Source organism: Leucoraja erinacea, chromosome 5 (assembly GCF_028641065.1).
Source record: "Leucoraja erinacea ecotype New England chromosome 5, Leri_hhj_1, whole genome shotgun sequence".
Lineage (NCBI taxonomy): Eukaryota > Metazoa > Chordata > Chondrichthyes > Rajiformes > Rajidae > Leucoraja > Leucoraja erinaceus.
The window spans coordinates 15,050,899-15,078,456 of NC_073381.1; the positions used below are offsets into that span (position 1 = coordinate 15,050,899).

General features: G+C 45.2%; 1 protein-coding gene across 4 annotated transcripts in view; it reads left to right on the forward strand.

Moving 5' to 3' along the window:
• Positions 1-27,558, forward strand: part of khdrbs2 (KH domain containing, RNA binding, signal transduction associated 2) — a 393,514-nt gene that overhangs the window by 338,537 nt on the left and 27,419 nt on the right. For 2 of the 4 annotated variants that reach the window (XR_008723423.1, XR_008723424.1), the window contains exons 10-12: positions 517-628; positions 2,652-2,704; positions 4,082-4,304. Coding sequence is in view for 2 of the 4 variants with exons in the window: in XM_055635050.1 (XP_055491025.1) it covers positions 545-639 (95 nt within the window). In the remaining 2 variants the exon portion in view is untranslated. Of the gene's footprint in view, positions 1-516; positions 2,071-2,651; positions 2,705-4,081; positions 4,305-27,558 lie in introns of those variants that run through there. The other 2 variants (XM_055635050.1, XM_055635049.1) reach the window with 2 other exon arrangements.

The window sequence follows — 27,558 nt, forward strand, 5'->3', positions numbered from 1 at the left end:
ACACCGACCAGTGATCCCGGTACACTGGCCCTATCCTACACACACTAGGGCCAATTTACATTTACGCCAATCCAATTAGCCTACAAACCTGCACGTATTTGGAGTGTGGGAGGAAATCAGAGCTTCCCGGAAAAAAAAAATCACGCAAGTCACGGCAAGAACGTACAAAATCTGTACAGACAGCACACGTAGTCAGGATTGAACCCGGGTCTCTGGTGCTGTAGGCAGCAACTCTACCAATGCACCACCGTCCCGCCCTTTGTCATCTATCTGCAACCACTTCTTAGCACAGGTAGGTCATCAGAACTTCCAATGGAAATACTTTTTGATAAACTTTGCCAGGGACACAATCTCTATGACAATGAAATATTCTTCCTCGCTATCTCTCTCTCTCTCTCTCTCTCTCCCTCTCTCTCTCTCTCTCGCCAACCGATGTAGATGTGACCCGCTTAAGCTTGCATTGCATTCATTGATGAAATAATGGTGTTCCATTCATTGCCTGTTCACTCCATTTAGGACTTGCATTTGCTTTTCTGTTTGCAAGGTCAAGAAGAATGGGTGCCTTCCCGACCGAGTCTGAAAGCACCAATTCCAAGGTCAAGAGGGACATACAGAGAACATCCCTATGGTAGATATTGAAGGCTGCCCTTGTCCTATGACCTCAGCTCAATGACTACATGCGTGTCCTGTGGTCATTGTATAGACTACTACAAGACAAGTAATAGTTCATTTGTTTTCTTGCCTAGGGATAGCTTTTCTCGGGTATCCTTGTGCACTCCTATTTCCAAAAAACTTTAATGGAAGTTGTCATGAATTTATGACAGTAACTCATAGAATGGACAAGTCAGTCCCCACACCATTCAACAAGAATGCTGTTCCTTTCAACTGATTTTTCATTGTTCTATGTGTAGAAGTATGTTCAACTAGCATGAACTGGTGATAAGTTTTAAGTTTCTAAGCTCACCAGCTAAAGGTAAATGCTTGTCTTGGGGTAATAGAAGACTGTAACAAGATTTTTTTTTTGAAATAGGTGATAAACAAGCTGTAGATAAGTTGTCTTAAACTGTCTTCTTCTAATATTTGTCAATTTAAGATGTTCAATATTTAATTTGTAAAATTTAATTTTTAAAACAAATGATGTTGAATGGAGTTGAGCACAATCAGCTATGTATGTAGCTAACTTTATTAAAGTGATCTGTTCAGTGTTTCTACCTGTATGTGGTAATAAAATTGCATAAAGTTCCATGTGTAAGCTTCTCTAAATAGGTGACTTTAATTTGTCAAATACATTTTGCCAATAAAGCTGAACTCTTTTGTAAAGAACTAAAATTTGGAATTATTTCATTCTAGTTCTTAAATGTCTGCCTCTTTTGTTCTGCAGGAATGCCTAAACTGTTTGCTTCAATTATAAACCAAAATGAACTCTTAGTTGGTTTTTATATTGTGTAAGATATAAAAGCTGTATTAACACCCAATGGGATGTAAATAATTTTAAAACGAAGTTAACACGATAATCTGTTTACTTGATTGATCTTTAGTAAACTTTAATGCAGAAACTGTTGGAGCAATAAATGGATTTTAAACTATCTTACTAAACACAAAATTCTTAATTGACTTGTTTGTGTTAGCATGTCTCTCATGACAATGTAACGGAGATTAATGAGGTAAGATCACTTCCCGCTACAGTCTGTCTAAATGCCTAGCCCTCGGAGCGTTGAACTTTCCTACACCATTAAATATCCCATCATAATGTGCGTTTTACCCATGCTTGTCTTCACTCAAAAGAGGGCATTTAATGCATTACTGAGGTGATAATAATTGTCTTTACCTGGAAAATCATCAATGTCACTGCCCAATTGTTTGACCTTCACCTTTAAAAAAACTTTATTTGCAATTTCCAGTGCTAATGTATCTGAATTTCACCGTTCGTGAAAGCAGTTTAGAGGGGCTGATTTATCTTTATGAGGCAATCAGACATGATGGCTGATTATTAAGAGAATATACGGCAGGACTCAAAGGATGACTAAACGTTAAACACCCTGCAAAAACAAGGTAACACTAATAGTAACTCTATAATTTTGCTGCATATGCAACAGTTATTTTAAATATTTACAAATGACGCAGTTACTGTCAGTTAAAAAAGTAAACCTTCCAAAATGTGATAAACGTAGGAATTATAGGTTATTAAAATGGCTAATTAGCAATAACTAATGATCACGTCATTGTTTCTTTTCAAGATATAACCCTGCTTCCTATAAACAAAAACTAAAATGACCAATAATTGTAATGCAACTCTTGCTAAAACTTCAATTCTGTAAACTGCATTGTAAAACCAAACAACCCAAAAAAACAATTGCCGACAAATCATTTTTTCAAGCTAATCCAAAGAACTATTGATTCTGATATACAGTAGTTGTTGTTAAACATGGAAACAATGGCAATTTTGTCCTTGCGATTGGTTTACTTTTTTCATAGTAACAAAAATGCAAGAGATTACTCAGCTTGTGCAAGCTACAATCTTGCACTTGGAGTTGCATGCTCAGATTTATTTAGTAATGTACCTTCATTACATTCAAGTCTGCTATGTTTTAATTGCGGCCATTGTCTATTCCTATCCCTGACCTTTGTTCTTTATTTTTGTTCCTTTCCAGGTGTCTAATAGTATGGTAACCGTGAAAAAATCAGGACAAGCACAAAGGTTCAGGTAGGCAATGCCACATCAGTTGAGTCAAGGTTGCAAAGCTGACTATGTGATCAACCCAATCACAATTCCGCCACAATTTATATTGAAACTTGCAAACTCGTCTTGTTTCCAAAAAAAATGCACTCACATCAACAAATAAAATAAAACAACTTGTTTTTATAGAACTTAATTCGGCTTTTCTCTATAAGGCCAATAACAAACGTGTGCACTTAGTCCAAAACAACTGCCCTTTACAGAGAGACACAACATGCTGGAGTAACTCAGTGGAACAGGCAGCATCTCTGGATGGAAGGATCCATTTTTATATTTCATTGCCTGTCTTGAGGACAAATAGACTCAGGAATAGTTGTTTTCCGAAAATTATAACTACTCTTAATTCAAATTCACACATGCACTGACTTACACAGCCCAACACCCGGACTTCCATCTGTATATATGTATATAGCGCCGCAGAATTGTGCACCTATCTCCCCCCCCCTTCTCCCTTCTGTTTTTGTTTTCTGTTTCTTGTTCTTTGTACTAAATTATATGTATGCACTGAGTACGAGCAGCTTTTAATTTCATTGTACATGTATAGTGACAATAAATGGCATATCATATCATATCATATCATATTGTTCCACCTCATTTTGCCTCATCCATTTTGTCTTTAGACGTTAGATTTTAGAGGTACAGCGCGGAAGCAGGCCCTTCGGCCCATCGACTCTCCACCGACCATCGATCGCCCGTACCCTAGTTCTATGTTATCCCACTTTTCCATCCTACACACTAGGAGCAATTTACAGAGCAATCACCCTGTACACTAACACTATCCTATACTCGAGGGATAATTTACAATTTTTATCGAAGCCAATTAACCTACAAACCTGTACATATTTGGAGTGTGGGAGGAAACCCGAGCACCCAGAGAAAAACCACGCTGGTTATGGGGAGAAAGGTACAAATCCCGTACAGACAGCACCTGTATTCAGGATCAAACCCGGGTCTCTGGCGTTGTAATGTCCCCGTTCCACTTAGGAAACCTGAACGGAAACGTCTGGAGACTTTGCGCCCCACCCAAGGTTTCCATGCAGTTCCCGGAGGTTTTTGTCAGTCTCCCTACCTGCTTCCACTACCTGCAACCTCCGGCAACCACGTGCAACCTCCGGCAACCGCACGGAAACCTTGGGTGGGGCGCAAAGTCTCCAGAGGTTTCCGTTCAGGTTTCCTAAGTGGGACGGGGGCATTATTCGGCAGCAACTCTACCACTGTGCCACCGTGAACCTAATCTCGTGGCTTTCTTTTGATTCATTGTTCACATCCCAAACCCCTGTGCCCCATTTTGCCTCCTTTGCATTTTGCTTACAAGTAAACTGTTACCTCTTTGCTTGTTTCCAGCCTAACCAAAGCCCCTTGAGAATGAGTCACAGCCAGATATTGGGGATTGACACTTAGAGGCAGGATAACTCTGGAATAAAGAGAAAGCAAATCTCTGGCCAAAGGTCATCATTGTCCAGCTGGTGAGAGGAGATTCTGGCCGGATGACAGGTCACAGGAAGTGAGACCGCTGGTGAGGAAATCACGGACAAACAGATCACGACAACTTGCACCAATGCATCCCGTAAGTTTTGACAAAAGCTCATTGTCCTACGGATTTAATTTTTCCTCTCTCCACAGAACCTGCCCGAAGCATTGACTATTACCAGTGTTTCCTGATTTATTTCCTATTTCCAGTATCGGCAGAGTCTTGCTTTTGTAATGTTCACCGTGTCGTTAACAAAATGTCCAGGAACCGATTTCAAACACGATTTGCCTGTGAGCCACTTATTAACATAGATTGGTCAGAGGATCCTAACGAAGCGTGTCCTAAAGAAGGAACGAGGTCTGGAGAGGCAGGGGGGCCCAGAATTTGGGTCTTCCTGGCTGATTGTCCCATTGCTAGTGGTGACCTGATTAAACATGGAGGCACACAAGACTGCAGATGCTGGAATCTGAACCAAAAACCAATGGAGCAACTCAATGTGGAGCAGCATCTGTGTGTGGGAGGGGGGAGGGGGTGGGGGGGGGGGGGGGGGGGGGGGGGGTGGTGGGTGGTGGGGGGGGAGGCAATGTCGGCATTTTAGGTCAAGGCTCCTGTGAGGACTGAGAGGGAGAGAGACATTAGCAGTATAACAAGGTAGGGGGAGGGCAAGGGTAGGTGATACTGGATTCCAATTACAAGATGGCGCTGAAGCTAGGTGACCCTTTGCATGCTGGTTCCAGAGGTAGTTCTGTAAGCACACATTGCAATCATAATTTCAGAATTTATTGCAGTAGAATTAGGCCATTCGGCCCATCAAGTCTACTCCGCCATTCAATCATGGCTGATCTATCTTTCCCTCTCAACCTCATTCTCGTGCCTTCGTCCCATACCCTCTGACACCCGTACTAATCGAGAATCTGTCAATCACCACATTAAAAATATCCATTGTCTTAAGAAGTCTGATCCATTGTCTTAAGAAGGCGGCATCTCTGGAGAAAAGGAATAGGTGACGTTTCGGGTCGAAACCCTTCTTCAGAGTAAGAGTCTAAGCGTCATGGCCTGAAACTCCAGAGATGCTGCCTGACCCGTTTGAGTTACTCCAGCATTTTGTGTCTACCTTCGGTGTAAACTTGCACTTTTAAATATATAGTGGTCAACATCAGTAAGAAGAGGTGTACCTCTTATTTTAGTTGAGATTTGTTTGGGTGCCTGTTTTCATCCTCTTTCTTGGTGGGAGGAATTTGGTCGCTGGTTTGCGGGAGCAAAGATTAAAGATGCAAACAGGTCGGGCAGAGAAACTTTGGGTCAAGAAAAACAAATTCATTTCATTCTTGTTTGAGGTTAAAATATACCAAATCTTGAGTACACAGGGCAGCATAGTGGAGCAGCGGTAGATATGTTGCCTTACAGCACCAGAGACCCGAGTTCCATCCTGACTACAGGTACTGACTGCACGGAGTTTGCATGTTTGCCCTGTGACCTGCATGGGTTTTCTCCTGGTGCTCTTTGCTCCCACACTCCAAAGACGCACAGATTTGTAGGTTAACTGGCCCCTGTAAATTGTAAAATTGTCACTAGTATGCAGGATAGTGCTAGTGTACGGGGTGATCGCTGGTTGACTAAAGGGCCGGTCCCACGAGCATGCGCCTGCATGCGGAAAGCGCGACCAAACCGGAAGCGGGGGCCGCGCGGAGGTCGCGTGATCCCCGGACAGGGCCTGTCACACCAGCATGCGCCTGCATGCGGCGAGCGCGACCAAACCGGAAGCGGGGGCTGCGTGGAGGTCGAGTGATCCCGTACGAGTTGACGTGAAGTTCGAGCGAAGTCCGTGGGAAGTTTGCGCGTGACGTACAGTGGCAAGACGCTGTGTACGGCGTCAAGACGCTGCGTACGGCGCCAAGACGCTGCACACGCCCGTCGAGGCGGTGCATACGGCCTCAATGCAGCTGCGGGCCGGCAGGCCGTTGCCGCGCAGAATTTTTGGACAGTGTCAGTTTTTCGGAGCCCCGCGCGATGTCGGGACCGCAAGGCCGTACAGCTCAAGCGACCATGTTAGGTCGCGCTTGCCGTGTGCAGTCGCATGCTCGTGGGACAGGCCCTACAGACGCGGTGGGCCAAAGCGTCAGTTTCCACGGTGTATCTCAAAAGTCTAAAGTAAATGCACTTCAGTTTCTAAGTGGCGACAGACTTTAGCGGAGCTCAAGTAATTAATGGGGAAAGAAGTGTTGAAACAGAATAGTTGCAAATGAAATTCTCTGGGGTGATGCTGGAGCTAACCTGCTCAAGATGATTGGTTGTGTGCTAAAGATTCAAATTCTACCCAGCTTCACATCCATCCATGGGAATTCAAAAACAGTTTCTGAATTAGCCAGAAGACAATTCATTCTAATTACTTTGAGGTGTGTCACCGATGTGTACACATTGTGCCTTGCAGCATTTTTACGCTCCCTCCAGAATATCTATACATTTGAGCATCAGAGGCTCAGCATTTTTGTTGCATTCGGGTGAAAGTATTGAAGGGACAGGCAAACTCATGCTGCGAGTCAGGCAAAGTGTTCATGTTATTAGAAATTCTCCAAAACTTTTCATTATCCGATTGATATGACAATAGGTATTCCCAGCGAGTCTATTCTTTGGGTAGATTGGAATGTTGGTCTGCAAGTTTCAGTTGTTCCAAGTTCCTTTCATTTTGCTTCCTTTGTGGAAAGTTTTTGTAAGTGGTTACATACAGTACCTCAAATTGTCAAAATCTTCAGATGGGCTTTTTCCTTTGCATCTCGAGCAGAGCTCTTCGTGTACAATGCTCTCGGTTTCTTTCATTTGAAAGTTGTACCTTATCACTTGGATGTGGTCCAAGTCTAATGGTGATAATTCACCTTCAGTACACTGGGAGGAGTTGTGCAATTTGCCGCCAGTGTCCAATGTGAAGCCGACAGCATCGTAGTAGCTGCCACACTGTGCAAGCTGAGAACTAAGTCTCTTGCACAGAAGCAAATCAGGGAAGCCAGCAAAACCAAAGATTACCATATTAAACCATACTAAACCATATTAGTAAAATTGTACAAGGCATTGGTGAGGCCAATTTTGGAGTATGGTGTACAATTTTGGTCGCCTAATTATAGGAAGGATGTCAACAAAGATAGAGAGAGTACAGAGGAGATTTACTAGAATGTTGCCTGGGTTTCAGCAACTAAGTTACAGAGAAGGTTTCAACAGTTACAGAGATAGGTTGAACAAGTTAGGTCTTTATTCTTTGGAGCGCAGAAGGTTAAGGGGGGACTTGATAGAGGTCTTTAAAATGAGGAGAGGAATAGACAGAGTTGACGTGGATAAGCTTTTCCCACTGAGAGTAGGGAAGATTCAAACAAGGGGACATGACTTGAGAATTAAGGGACAGAAGTTTAGGAGTAACATGAGGGGGAACGTCTTTACTCAGAGAGTGGTGGCTGTGTGGAATGAGCTTCCAGTGAAGGTGGTGGAGGCAGGTTCGTTTTTATCATTTAAAAATAAATTGGATAGTTATATGGACGGGAAAGGTATGGAGGGTTATGGTCTGAGCGCAGGTATATGGGACTAGGGGAGAATACGTGTTCGGCACGGACTAGAAGGGTCGAGACGGCCTGTTTCCGTGCTGTAAATTGTTATATGGTTATATGCTGCCCGGCCTGCTGATTTGCTGTAGCACTTTGTGTCTATCTTCGGTATAAACCAGAGGCAATGTAGCCCACCATCCCCCTGACAGTTCTTTGAGTGGTGTCACTTATTAGTCCCATCCCCAGATCTATCCACATAGCTCTGTGTAGTTTATTTTCCACTTTTAAATAAGTTTCCTACTACCATTTTGACTCTGTTCCAACCTGTAATGGTGGATGGTTGTTTGTCAGGTTGGAGGCCAGTGACTAGTGGGGTGCCACAGGGATCTGTGTTGGGTGCACTGTTGTTTGTCATGTACATCAATGATCTGGATGATGGTGTGGTAAATTGGATTAGTAAGTATGCAGATGATACTAAGATAGGTGGGGTTGTGGATAATGAAGTAGATTTTCAAAGTCTACAGAGAGATTTATGCCAGTTGGAAGAGTGGGCTGAAAAATGGCAGATGGAGTTTAATGCTGATAAGTGTGAGGTGCTACATCTTGGCAGGACAAATCAAAATAGGACGTACATGGTAAATGGTAGGGAATTGAAGAATGCAGGTGAACAGAGGGATCTGGGAATAACTGTGCACAGTTCCCTGAAAGTGGAATCTCAGGTAGATAGGGTGGTAAAGAAAGCTTTTGGTATGCTGGCCTTTATAAATCAGAGCATTGAGTATAGAAGTTGGGATGTAATGTTAAAATTGTACAAGGCATTGGTGAGGCCAAATCTGGAGTATGGTGTACAATTTTGGTCGCCAAATTATAGGAAGGATGTCAACAAAATAGAGAGAGTACAGAGGAGATTTACTAGAATGTTGCCTGGGTTTCAGCAACTAAGTTACAGAGAAAGGTTGAACAAGTTAGGGCTTTATTCTTTGGAGCGCAGAAGGTTAAGGGGGAACTTGATAGAGGTCTTTAAAATGATGAGAGGGATAGACAGAGTTGACGTGGATAAGCTTTTCCCACTGAGAGTAGGGAAGATTCAAACAAGGGGACATGACGAGAATTAAGGGACAGAAGTTTAGGGGTAACATGAGGGGGATCTTCTTTACTCAGAGAGTGGTAGCTGTGTGGAATGAGCTTCCAGTGAAGGTGGTGGAGGCAGGTTCGTTTTTATCATTTAAAAATAAATTGGATAGTTATATGGACGGGAAAGGAATGGAGGGTTATGGTCTGAGCGCAGGTATATGGGACTAGGGGAGAATACGTGTTCGGCACAGATTAGAAGGGTCGAGATGGCCTGTTTCAGTGCTGTAATTGTTATATGGTTATATGTTATATGGTCTTGAAATCATAGCAACAATTCTCCTCATATCCCCTGTGGCTCAAAGATCTTCAATATTTGTCCAGCAATGTCGACCCCTCAAGAACTGGAAGACATTTCTCCTCATTTACCCTGAAACATAGAACAGGGCGGCATGGTGGTGCAGTAGTAGACTTGCTGCTTTACTGTGCTTACAGCCCCAGAGACCTGAGTTCAATCCTGACTACGGATGCTGTATGTACTGAGTTTGTACGTTCTCCCCGTGACCGCGTGGGTTTTCTCTAAGATCTTTGGTTTCTTCCCACGCTCCAAATGAATGGATGTTAATTTGTGTTTATTGTGTGTTTTTGGTATTTATTATTATATGTATGACTGCATCAAAAGGTCTGAATGACAATAAAGGAATTTCAATTCAATTCAATTCAATTCAAAGATGTAGAGGTTTGTAGGTTAATTGGCTTGGTATAAGTGTAAACTGTCCTTAGTGTGTGTAGGATAGTATTGTGCGGGGATCGCCGGTCGATGCAGACTCGGTGTACTGAAGGGCTTATTTCTGTGCTGTATCTCTAAACTCTGAACAGGACAGCACAGGAACAGGTCCTTCAGCCCACAATGTCTGTGAAGAACATGATACCAACTTAAACTAATCTGCTCAGACTGCATCTGATCCAAATCCTTCCATTCTATCCTGCACATTCATGTGCCGATCTATGATCCAGAAGGACAAAGGCAACAGGAGCGTGCAAAAACCACCATCTCCAAGTTTCCATTGTGAAGGTGGAGGCGAGATACCTTCCTGCAGTTGCCCTGGTGAAGGCCACAGCATTGTTGGTCAGAGTACAGACCCAGTCAACGTGATGGACTGGTGATCTCAACACCACTAGTTTAATGTCCCCATAACCTCAGGCAAACGTATCAAGCAGAGGTATCTCACGTATAAAATCATGAGAGGAATAGATCAGGTGGAGTGCCTTGCCCAGAGTGGGTGAATCGAGAAGCAGTGGGCATAGGTTTAAGGTGAAGGGGGAAAGATTATATAGGAATCTTAGAGGTAACTATTTCATGCAAAGGGTGGTGGGTGTATGGAATGAGCTGCCAGAGGAGGTGGTTGAGGCTGGTACTATCACAACAGTTATGAAACATTTGGACAGGTGCGTGGATAGGACAGGTATAGAGGGATATGGGCCAAATGCAGGCAGGTGGGATTACTATGGATGGGACATGTTGATCGGTGTGAACAGGTTGGGCCGAAGGGCTTGTTTCCACATTGTATGACTCTATGCCATAGTGCTCATGGTTTAACAGAAACCACCAGTTATGTATGGCCTTTAACTCTGAAAATTCACAGAAACAGCAGGTGTCTAAGTTCTGTTGATTTTGGATTCTCGGATGTAAAATGTTACTTCTGTAATCAGGAATTTCAAATCTGAGGCAATTATGGTGAGGTTTGAGGCTGGATAGTCCCGAGAGAAAGGGAATTAACATTACGCTCAGCACACCCATGAAAAGATATATTCATCATTCAAAGAAATCTGGGCAAATAAAACTGGTTTCATTAAAAACGATCATGACACTGTTGACATGGCATTGAAAACTCAACCCCTTCACCACTGCCCTTCATTGAACAAAACCTCTTATCCCATGGTCAGGTCAAATATGGATTCAGTGCCACAGTAGTATACTCTTAATGGCCTCGTGTAGCCATTATAAAATGTGCAGAGGTTTACGAGAAGGCATGTTACCACTGCCTCCTCCAGGCATTGTAGAAAAGGTCATGAATCCTGGCCTTGCCAGCAAAACGTACATCCTCCTTCCCAGTTCTCCGCTAACTCCAAGTAGCCCTTGCTTTCCCTCCCTCCCTCTCTCTCCATCCCGTCCCCTCCCCTTCCCAGTTCTCTGGCCAGTCCTACTGTGCCCAACTACATTTAATCTCTGTACAGCCCACTCCCGTGACATCCGTCTGAAGAAGGGTCTCGACCTGAAACATCACCCATCCCTTCTCTCCAGAGATGCTGCCTGTCCTGCTGAGTTACTCAAGCATTTTGTGTCTATCGTAGAATGACTCTTATTTAAATATTTTAAATGAAGGTTTCCTTTTCCTTAATTCAGATAATGGGTGGTTTTCAGGAGCTCACCTTCCATTGTTTGGATCTAACATCTGTGGAGTTGCTTTACTTTCGGATTTGGGGAGGGACCGTGTACATAAAGCGTGGCTACAACACGAGCAGGTCAGAGGCTGGGGATCCTGCAGTAGATTCTTCACTTCCTCATGCTCAAAGCCATTCCACCATCCCCAGAGCACAAGTCAGCAGTGTAAAGGGCCTGTCCCACCACCATGCGACTGCATGCGGCGAACGCAACCAAACCGGTAGTGGGGGCCGCGTACGAGTTGATGTGAAGTTCGAGCGAAGTCCGCGGGATGTCCGCGCTAGGCGTACGCCATCAAGACTGCGTACGGCCTTAATGCGGCTGCTGGCCGGCAGGCCGTTGCCGCATGGAATTTTTGAACAGTCAGTTTTTCGGAGCCCCGCGCGATGTCGGGACCAGCTCCGCTCAACTCCATTCGGCTCCGGAGATCGAAGTGGGAGCGGCCCCGCGAGGCCGTACAGCTCAAGCAATCACGTTAGGTCGGGCTTGCCGCATGCAGTTGCATGCTCGTGGGACAAGGCCCTTTATGGGAATACTTTCCACTTGTCTGGATCAGTGCATCCCCAATAAGTCTCAATTAGCACAACTCCACAGAGCTTGGTTAATAGCTCATCAATCACTTGGAGCATCCATTTCCTCTACCATCCCTGCACAGTGGCCGCAGTGCGTACTGTTTGCCGAATGTATTGCAGTTGCTCATCTTGGGTACTCCATGCGCACGATCTCTTCCACCAAGAAGGCCAAAGGCAACAGGAGCATGTGAAAACCACCAGCTTTCAGGTTCCCCTTGAGAAGATGGTGCTGAGACATCTCCTTGAACCACTGCAATTGCCTTAGTGGAGGCTACAGTATTGTTGGCGAGGGTGCAAACCCTTTTCACGGCACTGGGACTGTACTCGCTAGAGTTACGAAGGATGAGGGGGACCTCATTGAAACCAATCGAATAGTGAAAGTCCTGGATAGAGTGAATGTGGAGAGGATGTTTCCACCAGTGGTAGAGTCTAGGACCAGAGGCCATAGCCTCAGAATAAAAAGACTACCTTTGAAAAGGAGATGAGGAGGAGTTTCTTTAGTCAGAGGGTAGTGAATCTGTGGAATATATTGCCACAGACAGCTATGGAGGCCAAGTCAATGGATATTTCTAAGGCATAGATCGACAGATTCATGATTAGTAAGGGTGTCAGGGGTTATGGGTGAAGGCAGGAGAACGGGGTTGAGAGGGAAAAATAGATCAGCCGTGATTGATTGGCGGAGTAGAGTTGATGGCCTAATTCTGCTCTAAGAACCTATGGACTTATGAAACCCAGTGAAAGTGATGGACAGGTGATATATTTCCAGGTTAATGGGCCTGTCCCACTTTGGTGATTTTTCAGCGGATTGCCGGCGACCGTCAAGTTGGCCGCAGTCGCCTGAAAAACCGGTAACTGGAACGGGCGACTGTCAGAGTGGAACACACACACACACACACACACACACACACACACACACACACACACACACACACACACACACACACACACACACACACACACACACACACACACACACACACACACACACACACACACACACACACACACATTGTTTCCTTCACCAGCCCGTTATGCAGGCGGGGAACAGGGCAAGCGGGGGGGAGCGCTGTCTAAAAAATTCACACGGTGCAAAGCCAAGGTGAAACAGACACACACCACGATGAACAGGAAGGTTGGCGCTGTAAAAAGACGGCTAAAGCACAGTGTAGGGTAAGTCCTTTGAAAGAGGGAGGAGAGGTGGGAGAAAAATTCACGGCAACCATAATGAGGCCGCGACTAGTTCCCAGAATGCGGAAACTCCTCACGACCATGAAGGCGACTCCCCGGCAAACACCCGCGAGCATGTGGCGACCATGTGGCGACTGCATAGTCTCCTGCAGTCGCCTAAAATGTCACCTATGTGGGACAGGCCCATTAGGATGACGTGTGCAGGTTGGAGCAGATCCTGCAGGTATTGGGGTTCCCACGTGTCTGCTGCCCTGATCCCCAGTGGACATGTAATGTTGGGCCTTCATAACGAGAGGAGTTGAGTACAGGAGCAAAGAGGTCCTTATGCAATTCTACAGGGCCCTTGTGAGACCACAACTGGAGTATTGTGTGCAATTTTGGTCTCCTAATTTGAGGGTGGACATTCTTGCTATTGAGGGAGTGCAGCGTAGGTTCACCAGGTTAATTCTGGGGATGGCAGGACTGTCATATAATGAAAGAATAGAGCTTCTGGACTTGTATTCACTGGAATTTAGAAGGATGAGAGAGGATCTAATAGAAAGACTAGACTAAGTGCTCCCCAATGCAATATTCCACCCCTCATCCATTCCACCCAACGCAATATTCCACCACTCACCCGTTCCCCCCAACGCAATATTTCACCACTCACCCGTTCCCCCAACGCAATATTCCACCACACGCATCGCTCCAAACTGCGCAGGCACGGCTCATCTCTCCTCATTCCCCAGCACTCCCTCCCCCACCTCTTCACCCTACCTCGTCTTTCCCTCCTCCTCCTCTCCTCCCCTCCCCCATTCCTCCCTCACCTCTCCCTCCCTCTCCTTTCCCCAACCCTCAGTCACTCCCTCCCTTCATAACGCTTCTCCACTCCCTACCCTCCTCCTCTCCCTCTATCCCCATTCCTCCCCCACTCTCCCTCCTCACCTCCCCAGGATCGTGAGGTTGCCGCTCCTCTCCCTCCTTCCGTGTCCAGAGGAGCGCAGCCGTCGGCGCCTTCAGAGCCAGGCTGCGTAGCAGTGACTGTCAGGAGAGGAGACCAATCTGCGCATGCGCAGTTTTTAAGATTTTTAAACCTTTATAACTTTTTTAATATGCCATCAATCGGAACAACACTTGTTGCACTTGCAGCATAGGAGAACGGTAAGGTGGAGAAAAATCGTAGCTCTATCGTGTATCGCTTTTGCACAAATAGAAATCGACGCAAACCGGAAGATAACAAGATCAGAGTTTTAGTTAAATAATATATAGATATAAAATTATTAAGGGATTAGACACGCTAGATGCAGGAAACATGTTCCAAATATTCCAAGACGTAGACATACGTAGAAATAGTATGGTATATACTGTCATAGTAACGGGTAGGTAAATGCAGTGCATTTAGTACACAGCCAGTGTGAAGGGGAGAAATGTTTAGGCGGTCGGTGGGTTACCATGTGCTGGAATGGTGTCAATTTCCCAGCCAGTTTCAGAAGTTACTATCTGCCCCACCCCCATCTGGGGAGATTGGGGCCACACAATAGTGCCGTGGTAGAGTTGCTGCCTTACAGCGCCAAAGACCCTGACTGCGGGTGCTGTATGCATGGAGTTTGTACGTTCTCCCTGTAAACGCATGGGTTTTCTCCAGGTGCTCTGATTTCCTCCCACACTCCAAAGACGTGCAATTTAGTAGACTGATTGGAATAAGTAACATTTCTCCCTAGCATGTGTAAGAGGATAGTTAGTGTTAGTGTACTGGTTGATCAGTGGTCGGCGAAGACTCGGTGGGCCAATGGGTCTGTTTCTGCGATGTATCTCTGAGGTTTAAAGTCTAATTGGAAGGTATGGGCTGGAAGAATGGGAATCAATATCATCACAACTCCCCTCTGCAGCACAAAGCTGACAATGCAGTCTAAATCCAACATTGTTGTTCTTTAGCTTTTAGTTTAAAGAAGACAGGCCCTTCGACCATCGAACACCCACTCACACTAGTTCTATGTTATCCAACTTTTGCATCCACCCGCTCTACACCATGGTAACTAAAGGGCCTGTCCCACATGGAGATTTTTTCGGCGACTGCCGGCATGATATGAGGGTCGCCAAAAGATTTTGAACATTTCAAAATCCAGCGGCGACAAAAAAAATGTTGCGACACTTGAAAAAACATTGCGCGTCAATACGTCATCACGCCGCATCACGCCACAAATTTTTCGGTGACTTGACACGTCAGTCAATGATGCCGGCAGTTGCCGAAAAAATCCCCAAGTGAGACAGGCCCTTTACAGAAGCCAATTAACCACAAACCCGCAACTGGGGCACCTGGGGCACCCAGAGGATACCCAGGCAGTCACAGGGAGAACATGCAAACTCCACACAGACAGCACCCGAGGTCAGGATTGGACCCAGCTCTCTGGCACTATCTGCCAGCAGCACCGCTGTGCTGTTTAATCATTAATAACCACAACAAACATGGTTAAATTGTTTTTTTTGCACAAATTGAATATTTTAGTTGCAATGTTAGATCTGCTTAGTTTAGTTTATTGTCACATGTACTGTGAAAAGCTTTTTGTTGCGTCCTAACCAGCAGTGGAAAGACTACACATGATTACAATCGAGCCGTCCACAGTGTGCAGAGACAGGATAAAGGGAATAACGTTTAATACAACATTAAAGTCTAGTAAAGTCTGATTAAAGTTAGTCTGAGGATCTTCATATACATATATGTTAAAAAAACATCAAGCATGCTTTTAACTTTAAAAAATCTGGCTATAAATGCAGAGACTGTGGGTGACCAAACCATGTTTGTGGGCCATGTGTTTATGGGCATGTGGTCAAGGACACTGCCTGGTGAAGATAGACACAAAGTGCTGGAATAAAGGGCCATATGAGTTCGTAGACATATCGTAGCGGCTCGTTATGCCAGCCGTAGGTACTCATTCCATCAGGGAAGGCGGGGCATTTTTTCCAGCGCGATAAAAAATGTCCACGAGTAAAAAAATGGTCGGGATGAAAGAAATTGCCACTTTTTACTCGTAAGGAGGGCATCGCAATAGTCGTGGGAATTCGCAGACATACTCATAGGAGTTCGTGGACAAGGTCGTGGAAGGTCGTAGGAGTTCGTAGATTACCACGATCTTGATTTTTTTTAGGTCCTTTAGACTCGGCAGAGGTTTTGAATTAAGTTATGAAAGTGGGACAGGCCCTTAATTCAGTTGATCAGGCAATATCTCTGGAGAAAAAGGATGGGTGACATTTCCGGTTGGGACTCTTCTTCAGCCCAGCCATGAAGTAGAGCATTTCTTCCATCGCCCAGTCTGAAGAAGGGTCCCAACATGAAACGTCGCCCGTCAGTTTTCTCCAAAGATGCTGCCTGACACGCTGAGTTACTCCAGCACTTTGTGTCTATCTTCAGTAGAACCAGTTCCTTTCCACACACTGCTTGGCGAGGTGGTTCAGTGACCGGGGAAGAACGGGGAACAGGGAATACATTTGGTAAGAATTCAGGGAGCCATGGGAAACATGGAAGGCGCAAGCATTATTTATTGTCTTCTGCAGTCCGTTTATAGTTTATTATAGAGACTGTAAGTTGATCCATTCCCCTAAAGTTTACTTGATAACCAAAGGAACCCAATGGTAATAACCATAAAAAACTGAACTGAAACAAAAAGAAAAATGTACAAATTCAAGACCTAATTACATTTTAGACGTGTTTTCCTTTCAATTTACCTTGCAAAGAAATGCAATAATAAATAACATGCCCAGATCTGCTCGGACCCAATATTTATTTGAATAACATCAGTTCACTGTTACATTGCCTGCTTGAGGCCAAGAGAAGTCATGTTCTTAAGTGATGAGCAGAATTAGGCCATTTGGCCCATCAAGTCTACAACGCTGATCTAGCTTTCCCTCTCAACCCCATTCCCCTGCCTTCACCGATAACCTCTGACCCTTGAGCAGACCTTTTATATATTTAAAGATGTATTCCTGATCTGCCAATCTACCTCGTTGCTGCCTTGAACCATTGAACTGTTTTTTACCTGCACTTCCCCTGTAGCGGTAACACAATACATTTACGTGCCGCAGTGGCGCAGCCGTAGATATGCTGCCGTACAGGATTGAACCCGGGTCTCTGGCGCTGTGACGCGGTGACTCTATCAGCTGCGCCACCATAACCCTCATATCTGAGGGCCATGCGGCAGGGTCTGGGGCCTGAGTGGAGCCCTCGCTATCTCACTCTGCCTCAGCCCTGCAAGCGGAGCATCCTGATCACGGGCAGAGGCGGTGTACGGGCGCCCATCACCCCTCATCTCCTGAGCGGCCAGGTTCTGGCGCCATTGTACCTATGTCTCTTGCCAGGCTACGCTTAGCCTGATCATAGAGTCATAGAGTACCGAAAGAGGCTCTGCAGAGAGTAGTGCGTTTGGCCGAACGCACTATGGGAACTTCACACGCCCTCCTGCAGGAACTATACAACAGGAGGTGCAACTCCAGAGCAAACAAAATCATGGGAGACCCCTTCCACCCCATGCAACGGACTATTCCAGCTGCTACGGTCAGGCAAACGCCTCCGTTGCCATGCGGTGAGAACGGAGAGGTTGAGAAGGAGTTTCTTCCCAGAGGCAATTCGGACTGTAAACACCTATCTCACCAGGGACTAACTCTACAGAACGTTTTTCCTTCCATTATTTATTATGTAAAAGAATATGTGTGTTATGATTGTGTTTATAATTTGTTTGGTTGTCTTGTTGTTTGTCTTTTGCACAAAAGTCCGCGAGCATTGCCACTTTCATTTCACTGCACATCTCGTATGTGTATGTGACAAATAAACTTGACTTGACTTTAGCCCAACTCCTCCATGCTGATCGAGATGTCTGTCCGAGTAGTACCATTTGCCTGCATTTGGCCCAGATAACTCTAAATCATTTACCTGGCGCTGAATCACATGCAAGATGCAACGGGTCCCGAGAGTCTCTTGCTGAGCCCGTCTGACAGGAGGACACTGTATTTCAAAGTCCCTGCCTAGCAAACCTGATGTATTCAAGAGAGAGTTAGATATAGCTCTTAGGGCTAATGGAATCAAGGGATATGGGGAGAAAGCAGGCACGGGGTACTTATTCTGGATGATCGGCCATGATCATATTGAATGACGGTGCTGGCTCGAAGGGCTGAATGGCCTACTCCTGCAACTATTGTCTATGTTTCTAAACCCCCAGCTGAGGGGCCCATCTGGGCAGCACTAGTGGCTGGACTCAACCTCTGGGCAAAGGAGACCCCCACCTCAATCTCCAATGCCAAGTGACACCCACCCCTAATCCCTTCTCCCCGGCTGCACTGGGGTGTTAAGGTGGGGCCCAACTGCAGCAAGTGGTCCCACCACCCCCTCCTGCTCAGCGGAAGGTGCCTCCAGCTCCACTGGGGAAGTTGGCGACCTCTCAGGCATCCCTCCCTTGCATCCAGGTGCAACCCTAAAGGAATGTCTATAGGCGCCAAAGACCCGGGTTTGATCCAGACTACGGGTGCTGTCTGAACGGAGTTTGTACGTTCTCCCCATGACCATATGGGTTTTCTCCAGGTGCTCTGGTTAAATCCCACACTTCAAAGGCATATAGGTTTGTAGGTTAATTGGCTTTGGTAAAGATTGTAAACTGTCCCTAGTGTGTAGGGTAGTGTTAATGTGCGGGGATCGCTGGTCGGTACGGACTCAGTGGGCTGAAGGGCCTGTTTCCGCGCTGTATCTCTAAACTAAATTAAATTGAACAAAACTCCCTTCAGTGGAAATATTACTATGGATGGTGTGCTTTGTTTTAACATCAGGAATTGAACCTCTAGATCTTCTTGAGATCTCCAGCTGAGTTACTCCAGCAATTTGTGTCTATTTCTAGATCTTTTGACCAGGGTGTTACCACTAAGCCACAGCTGACACCTGTTCTATTTACCTCTCACACCATTTGTCTGTTCTACTGCCATTTTCTCCTTTGAAACTACTTTGCATTCCACAACTTTGTGCTAAATGCATTATGCAGGATGTGTCCACTGTAACGATCTCTCTCCAGAAACAAGGCTAACCTTGAGAGTGACAAGCAGCAGGATGCTAACACCTTCAGGACCAGTGTCACAATGATTGTTCTGATCTGTTACACCCACGTCATCCAACTGTGCCTCATTCAGTGTGAGGCCATGTAAATAGCTACCAAAGCAGATATAATGAATAACATGCCCCCGGAGTTTAAGGGCAGTCATTAAGCCTTGTAGTTCTGCTGATATTCACAACAGCAGCAATAGCTCTGTAGCAGTATGATTATATCGCTCTTTGCACTTAATATGATATCACATAGCACTTTACTTTACAGAACTAGGCATCAAGCATGTAAAGGGGACACTGGGCCAGAGGGCAAGGGACTGGGATAGGGGCATTAATGGCTTCATTTTTGCCAGCGCTTTGCCTGTTCTCTCTTTAACCACTGAATTATACTCACAGCCAAAGAATCGCAGAACTGTATGCTTAAGAAGGAACTGCAGATGCTGGTTTTACACCGAAGATAGACACAAAATGCTGGAGTAACTCAGTGGGACGGGCAGCATCTCTGGAGAGAAAGGGTGACATTTCGGACCGAGACCCTTCTTCAGACTGGTCTGAAATGTCACCCATTCCTTCCCTACAGAACTGTAAGTGTGAGGGACCACAGCAACATGTTTCAAGTGTGGACTGACTTGTGAATCAATAGGTGAATTGTTGAAAAGAAAAAGAAAACTGCAAACATTGAAACAATAGTTAACTTTTCAGGTCCATGAACCTTCATCGAAACCCTTTAAAGATTATTAACCTGCAAGGTTTATTCTATTTATCTCTCCGATGCTGCCTGACTGTTCACTATTCTGCTTGTTCACCGATTTAGTTTAGTTTAGTTTGGTTTAGAGACACGGTGTGGAAACAGGCCGTTCGGCCCACCGAGTCCATGCTGACCAGTAGGGATAGTTTACAGAAGCCCAATTCAATTCAATTCAATTCAACTTTAATGTCATCGCACAAATACAAGTATCAGTACAACGAAATGCAGTTTTGCGTCAGTCCGTAGTAGTTGTACATAAAGAAAACAAAAAAAATAGAAAGAGGGAAGATACAGAATAATCAAGAAATACAGAATAATTAAACAAAGGGGACGGAGGGACCCAGAGAAATCTATCGTCGGGACTCCGAGTTCAGCAGTGTGATTGTGTTGTTGTAGAAGCTGTTCCTCATCCTACTAGTACGTGACCTGAGGCTCCTGTACCGCCTCCCTGATGGGAGGAGGGCAAACAGTCCATGGTTGGGGTGTGAGGGGTCTTTGATGATCTTCCCAGCCCGTCTCAGACACCGTTTTTGGTGGAGGGCATCCATGGCATGGAGCGGGGCACCGATGATGTGTTGCGCGGTTTTCACCACCCGTTGTAGTGCCTTCCTGTCCGCAGCAGTGCAGCTGCTGTACCATACCGTGAAGCAGGTGCTAACCTAACAAACCTGCACATCCATGGAATGTGGGAAGAAACTGGAACACCCGGAGTAAACTCACGTAGTTACAGGGAGAAAGTAGGATGGAACCCGGGTCTCGAGCTCTGTAAGGCAACAATTCTCCCTCTGTGCCACCGTGACATAATAAATTGTTTGTTTGTTGACCAACTTTGGCCATCCTTTGACTCCGGACCAGATTTGGCCTCGTTGACTAATTTTTTAATTACAAATTTCCATTTTTCGTTGTCGGAACCAAGAACTGCAGAAGCTGATGAATGCACGAAAGGACACAAAGTGCTGGTGTAAGTAACTCAGCAGGTCAGGCAGCATCTCTGGAGAACATGGACAGGCGATGTTTCGGGTGAAGACCCTACTTCAGACTTAGCGTTACTCCAGCAGTGTGTGGCCTTACAAAGAATGGCGTTTGTTTGAGGTAATGTAGAAATGGAACCCTGCTGTAGATAAGATTCACTGGCCAGTCCAACGCTCCTAGCCCAGCCTTTGGAAAGAGCCAGCCATTGAGCCCCACTGTTTGCAGCTGGGAATTTGAGGGGTAATGTTATCACACAAAAGGTGGTGGGTGTACAGAACAAGCTGCCAGAGGAGTTAGTTGAGGCTGGGACCATCCCAATGTTTAAGAGATGTGGATAAGACAAGTTTGGAGGAATATAGAATTTGAGTATAGAAGTTGGGATGTAATGTTAAAATTGTACAAGGCATTGGTGAGGCCAATTCTGGAGTATGGTGTACAATTTTGGTCGCCTAATTATAGGAAGGATGTCAACAAAATAGAGAGAGTACAGAGGAGATTTACTAGAATGTTGCCTGGGCTTCAGCAACTAAGTTACAGAGAAAGGTTGAACAAGTTAGGGCTTTATTCTTTGGAGCGCAGAAGGTTAAGGGGGGACTTGTTAGAGGTTTTAAAATGATGAGAGGGATAGACAGAGTTGACGTGGATAAGCTTTTCCCACTGAGAGTAGGGAAGATTCAAACAAGGGGACATGACTTGAGAATTAAGGGACAGAAGTTTAGGGGTAACATGAGGGGGAACTTCTTTACTCAGAGAGTGGTAGCTGTGTGGAATGAGCTTCCAGTGAAGGTGGTGGAGGCAGGTTCGTTTTTATCATTTAAAAATAAATTGGATAGTTATATGGATGGGAAGGGAATGGAGGATTATGGTCTGAGCGCAGGTATATGGGACTAGGGGAGATTATGTGTTTGACACGGACTAGAAGGGTCGAGATGGCCTGTTTCCGTGCTGTAATTGTTATATGGTTATATGGTTATAATATATGGACCAAGCACAGGCAGGTGGCACTACGGTAGCTGGGACATATTGGCCGGTGTGGGCAAGTTGGGCTGAAGGACCTGTTTTTACATTGTATCACTCTATGACCCTAAGACTCTATGACTCTGGAAATTTTCCTTCATGCATGGGCACCCGTTTCCCCATCGCAAGTTAATGAGGGCGCAGTGCAAATGTCAACAAAACCCATTCATTGCTTCAATTCCTTGACCCATCGATTGCCCAAATCCAGGATTCCCAAATGGCTACTTGCATGATTATCGGCCCAACCATTTACCTCTCAATCTTCGCATCCCCCCCCCCCCCCCCCCCCACCACCCCCAAACCTGAACTTGGAGCTTGGTGGCACCGTTTCAAGTGCGAAAATGTATCTTGGGCCTTGGTACAACTGGAGTTTGTAGCAGGACTACACCTAATCCAAACGGGTTTTAGAGCTCTCTGGTGTCTCGAGTCTGATGCCTCGCTTCAACACACTGGAGTTTCTCAGCACCTACCCTCACTTCCTCAGCTGACTCTACAATATTAGGCAATACCAATAAAACTCCCCTGAATCATTTAGGAATAGGTCTCATATTTTCAAGTCATAATTGAGGAAACAATCCTATATAGTCATAATAGGAAAAGCATTTCAATTTCGCTGATGTCCCTGTTCTAAAATTAAAACATGGGTTTTAATGGTAAGATAAAAAATAGATTACGACCGTTGAAGGAAAAGAACAGTGTAGGATAGGTAAGTGCTTTGAAATCAATATTGTGCTTTTATTGTGATGTTAAATGTATTGAATTAGGGATTATCCTGCCATCAGCCTACCAGTTCAGATGAAGTCAGATGGATGCCCAAGTCATGAACTCCCTGATGGCACCGTTGACAACACTACCCATTCCATCTTTTGTGTGAATAGACTGGTCCAGTATTTACACAGACATGTTGTGTACAGAATCATCAGAGGAAGAGATCGGGTGGACGCACTGAGTCTCTTGCCCAGAGTAGGGGAATCAAAAACCAGAGGACATAGGTTTATGATGAGGGGGGAAAGATTTAATAGGAACCTGAGGGGTAACCTTTTCACGCAGGTTGGCTGTAAGGAATGAGCTGCCGGAGGAGGTGGATGAGGCAGGTAGTAGCATAACGTTTTAAGAGACATTTGGACATGTACATGGATAGGACAGGTTTAGAGGGATATGGGCCAAATGCAGGCAGGTGGGACTAGTATAGATGGGACATGTCAGCCGATGTGGGCACGTTGGGCCGAATGGCCTGTTTCCACACTGCATGGCTCCTTGAATCTAGTTTGGAAATGGTTCATGCACCTAGAATTAAGGGAAGGTTAGCAAATTGCTTTAACACTGGAAGAGAGCAAGAATTAAACCAGGCCCTCTGAGTGGTTATTAACATGTGGTGGGGCTGCTTATAGCCCATTGGGTTCACTAGTATCTGTCAAGGAGGGGAATTAACGTTTTTGCTCATCACTTCCCCATCGACATCATTGAGGTGGGTGGAAGGATTAAAGAAGCAGTTTTAATCTTTGCTGACATAGGAAGAATGACAAGCAATACAAGGGTCTGAGGAAGGCCGCAAGGTGTTGGAAAGAGCTTGGGAAGAGACCAAGTTGGACCATCGGCCGGGTTTTCCTAGCTGAAGAACATGTCAGCCTTGCCCTTCGCACTCCATGGCTGGACACATTGCCTTTATAGAGGATGTGTTCAAGAAGGAACTGCAGATGCTGGAAAATCGAAGGTACACAAAAAAGCTGGAGAAACTCAGCGGGTGCAGCAGCATCTATGGAGCGAAGGAAATAGGCAACGTTTCGGCCCGAAACGTTGCCTATTTCCTTCACTCCATAGATGCTGCTGCACCCGCTGAGTTTCTCCAGCTTTTTTGTGTACCTTTATAGAGGATAGAGGATGGCGGCACAGCCTTACAGACACACACTGACTTACAGCTCCAGAGACCCAAGTTCGATCCTGACCTCGGGTGCTGTCTGTACGGTGTTTGTACATTCTCCCTGTGACCCCGTGGGTTTTCTCCGGGTGCTCCGGTTTCCTCCCACACTCCGAAGACACGCAGGTTTGCAGGTTAATTGGCTTCTGTAAATTGTCCCTAGTGTGTAGGAAGGAACTAGTGTACAGGTGATCGTGGTCTGCACACATTCAGTGGGCCGAGGTGTCTGTTTCCATGCTGTATCTCTAAGCTAAAACCAAATTAAACTAAAGGTACCTTTAGTGCCCCGGAGACAGTGCGTGGATTGGAGTGGATTGTAGTTATCATGCTGGCTTGAAGCCTTGACATGCTTGCCAAATGTTTTACAGAGCATGTGGGGATGTGACAAGCAGCCAAGCAGAGCTGCCACACACTGTCCACCCCACTTTGTCCCTTAACAATACAGAGAGACATTACAGGTGCCTATATGGCATCACAAACTGGCTGGGCAGGTAAAAACAATTGTTTCCCTTCCCTGAAGGATATTAGAGGACCAGTGTGTCAGTGGTTTTTAAGTGAGTTTAGTTTATTACACACGGCAAGATAGCAGGCTCGGCCATCGTTTCACTGAACACCTCCACTCAGCCCGCCTAAACCCACCTGATCTGCCAATTGCTCAACAATTTAACTCCCTCTCCCATTTCCACACTGACCTTTCTGTCCTGGGCCTCCTCCATTGTCAGGGTGAGGCCCAGCGCAAATTGGAGGAACAGCACCTCATATTTCGCTTGGGCAGCTGACACCGCAGTGGTATGAACATTGGCTTCTCTAACTTCAAGAAACCCTGGCTTCCCCTCTCTCTCCATCCCTCCCCCTTCCCAGTTCTCCAACCAGTCATACTGTCTCTGACTAAATTTTATCTCTTTGTTGTACCTTCTCCCAGCTAACAACGATCTATTCTATTTTTTCCTTGATCTCCATTCCCTTTGTCCTATTTTCACACCTTCACTTCCTTATCTATGTATCTCCCTCTCCCCTGACATTAGTCTGAAGAAGAATCTCCACTCGAAATGTCACTCACTCCTTCTCTCCAGAGATGAGTTGCTCCAGCATTTTGTGATGTTCTATAGTTTATTGTCACATGTATCGAGGTACAGTGTAAAGCTTTTGTTTCATATTAACCAGTCAGTGGAAAGACAATATATGATTACAATCAAGCCATCCACAGTGTATAACACATGATGAAGGGTTTGACGGCACTGGGCCTGTACTCGCTAGAGTTTAGAAGAATGGGGGGGACCTCATTGAAACATACAGTATAGTGGAAGGCTTGGATAGAGAGGATGTGAAGAGGATGTTTCCACTAGTGGGAGAGTCTAGGACTACAAATCATAGCCTCAGAATTAAAGAACGGTCTTTTAGGTGTCAGAGGTTATGGGGAGAAGGCAGGAGAATGAGCTTAGGGGGGAGAGATAGATCAGCCATGATTGAATGGTAGAGTGGAGTTGATGGGCCGAATGTCCTAATTCTACTCCTATTCCTTATGATCTTATGAAGGAGATGAAGAGGAATTTCTTTAGTCAGAGGGTGGTGAATCTGTGGAATTATTTGCCACAGAAGGCTGTGGAAGCCAAGTCAATGGATATTTTTAAGGCAGAGATAGATAGATTCTTGATTAGTACATGTGGAAGAGGTTATGGGGAGAAGGCAGGAGAATGGGATTAGGAGGGAGAGATAGATCAGCCATGATTGAATGGTGGAATACACTTGATGTGCTGAATGGCCTAATTCTGCTCATATCACTTATGATCTTATTGGAATAATATGAATATCGTTTAGTGCAAGATAAAGTCCAGAGAAATCCAACCAAATATAGTCCAAGGGTCTCCATTAAGGTAGATAGTAGCTCAGGGATGCTCTCCAGTTGTGATAGGGTGGTTCAGTTGTCTGATACCAGCTGGGAAGAAACTGTCCCTGAACCTGGAGGTGTGCGTTTTCACACTTCTGTACATTTTGCCCGATGGGAGAGGGGAGAAGAGGGAGTGGCTGGGTTGCAACTCGTCCTAGATTATGCTGTTGGTCTTGTTGAGGCAGCTTGAGGTGTAAATGGAGTAAATGGTTGGTTTAAGTCACCGTTACTGAACCCTCATTTTTTTTTTCCGTGTTTGGTTTTAACGAAGTGAAGCCAATATTTTCCTCCCAACCCACTGAAATTTGACCTTGGATTTTGTAGACGAATCACGTCCGTTTCTAAATGACTCCATTATCTAACCACCACACAAGCGGAGTAAGATAAGAAACAAATACATGCAATACAAAATAATGCTAGTAAGGTATCAGTTGCATTCTTTTTTTATTACTGGTTATTGTCATTGAAAAAACATTGCAATCCTTCACAATTTCTGTTGCTGGACACCGGCAGTTAATTAAGAACAGGGAGCTCAACAGGAGTGTGCACAGGTGATTGTATGCTTAGCTGATGAAAAATTACTGTCACTTCAAAGAGTGGTGGATGCAGAATTGTTGAGATGAGAAATGAATGTTGCGTACGAGAAACACAAAAACAGTCCAGGGCAACAAAAGCTGCTCTATGCTTGAGGGAACCACTGACTAATGTGCTGTCACTCTGCCTTAATATCAGACAGAAAATATTTGAATTTGAAATGCAGCTGAAACAAACCTGGATGCTGGCCGCATTGTACAGTCCATGCAAAATCAGATAATTACATTTGGAAGCTGACACTGGCCTTTAAAACTTCTTTTCGCTTTGTTGATCTTGTTTGGTTCCGACACAAAAGGAACATTACTGACAAGTATAGCATTTTCAGGGTGCTACTTGCTCAATTATGCAGCGAGTGAGTCTGGCTGAGATCCTTTGTAGTCGTGAAGTGAAGTGGTGCATTTAATGTTTTGAAAACGAGGAGTTTTGTTGCAAGGAGGGATCTTTCACGTGAACTTGAACAGGAGTTCGAGCAGTTGGGTGAGGAATATTTTAAGCATCTGGATTTCATGCAAGCCACCAATTACCGGAGCGAGGTTTATTTGATAGTTTATTTTTTAACAGGGTTCATGGTCCAGTAGGAGGACGTCTACGAGAGTTGGCGTCTCGGTAGAAGTCAGCCCGACAGACTACAACCATGTGGAATTCATTGCCACAGGCGGTGTGAAGGCCAAGTCAATGGATATTTTTAGAGTGGAGATTGGCGGATTCTTGATTAGTCACGGGTTGTGGGAAGATACCAGGAGAATGGTGTTCTGAGGAAAAGATAGATCAGCCATGATTGAATGGTGGAGCAGACTCGATGAGCTGAATGGCCAAAATCTTCTCCAATAATTCATGATATTATGAACGGTAATAACCAGTGTTAACATAGAAACATAGAAAATAGGTGCAGGAGTAGGCCATGCGGCCCTTCGAGCCACCACCGCCATTCAATATGATCATGGCTGATCATCCAAAATCAGTACCCCGTTCCTGCTTTTTCCCCATATCGCTTTTTTCCTTTAGCCCAAAGAGCTAAATCTCTCTTGAAATTGTTATGCAGTGTTATTTCAATTCAATTACTTCTTAATACCTGCTAACTGGAGAGTGTCTCTGAAGCTGTGAGGTTCCAATAGCTTGTATTTTGCTGGTAAATGATTCTGAATGCTGGTGTTTGCTTGTTGAAGCTCCTGCACACGGCTATCCCAGCATGGAAGTCCCAAACTCAATATGGAGCCCAATGGTGGAGTCAAATATTGCTGGCCAGTTTGCTCCCTGCTTCATGTGGGGGAGGAAGTGCAAGGGAAAAAGTAAATTCCTCTCTTAGTATTATTTGGACTGTGTCCAATGTTTTAAATTATTTATAAGC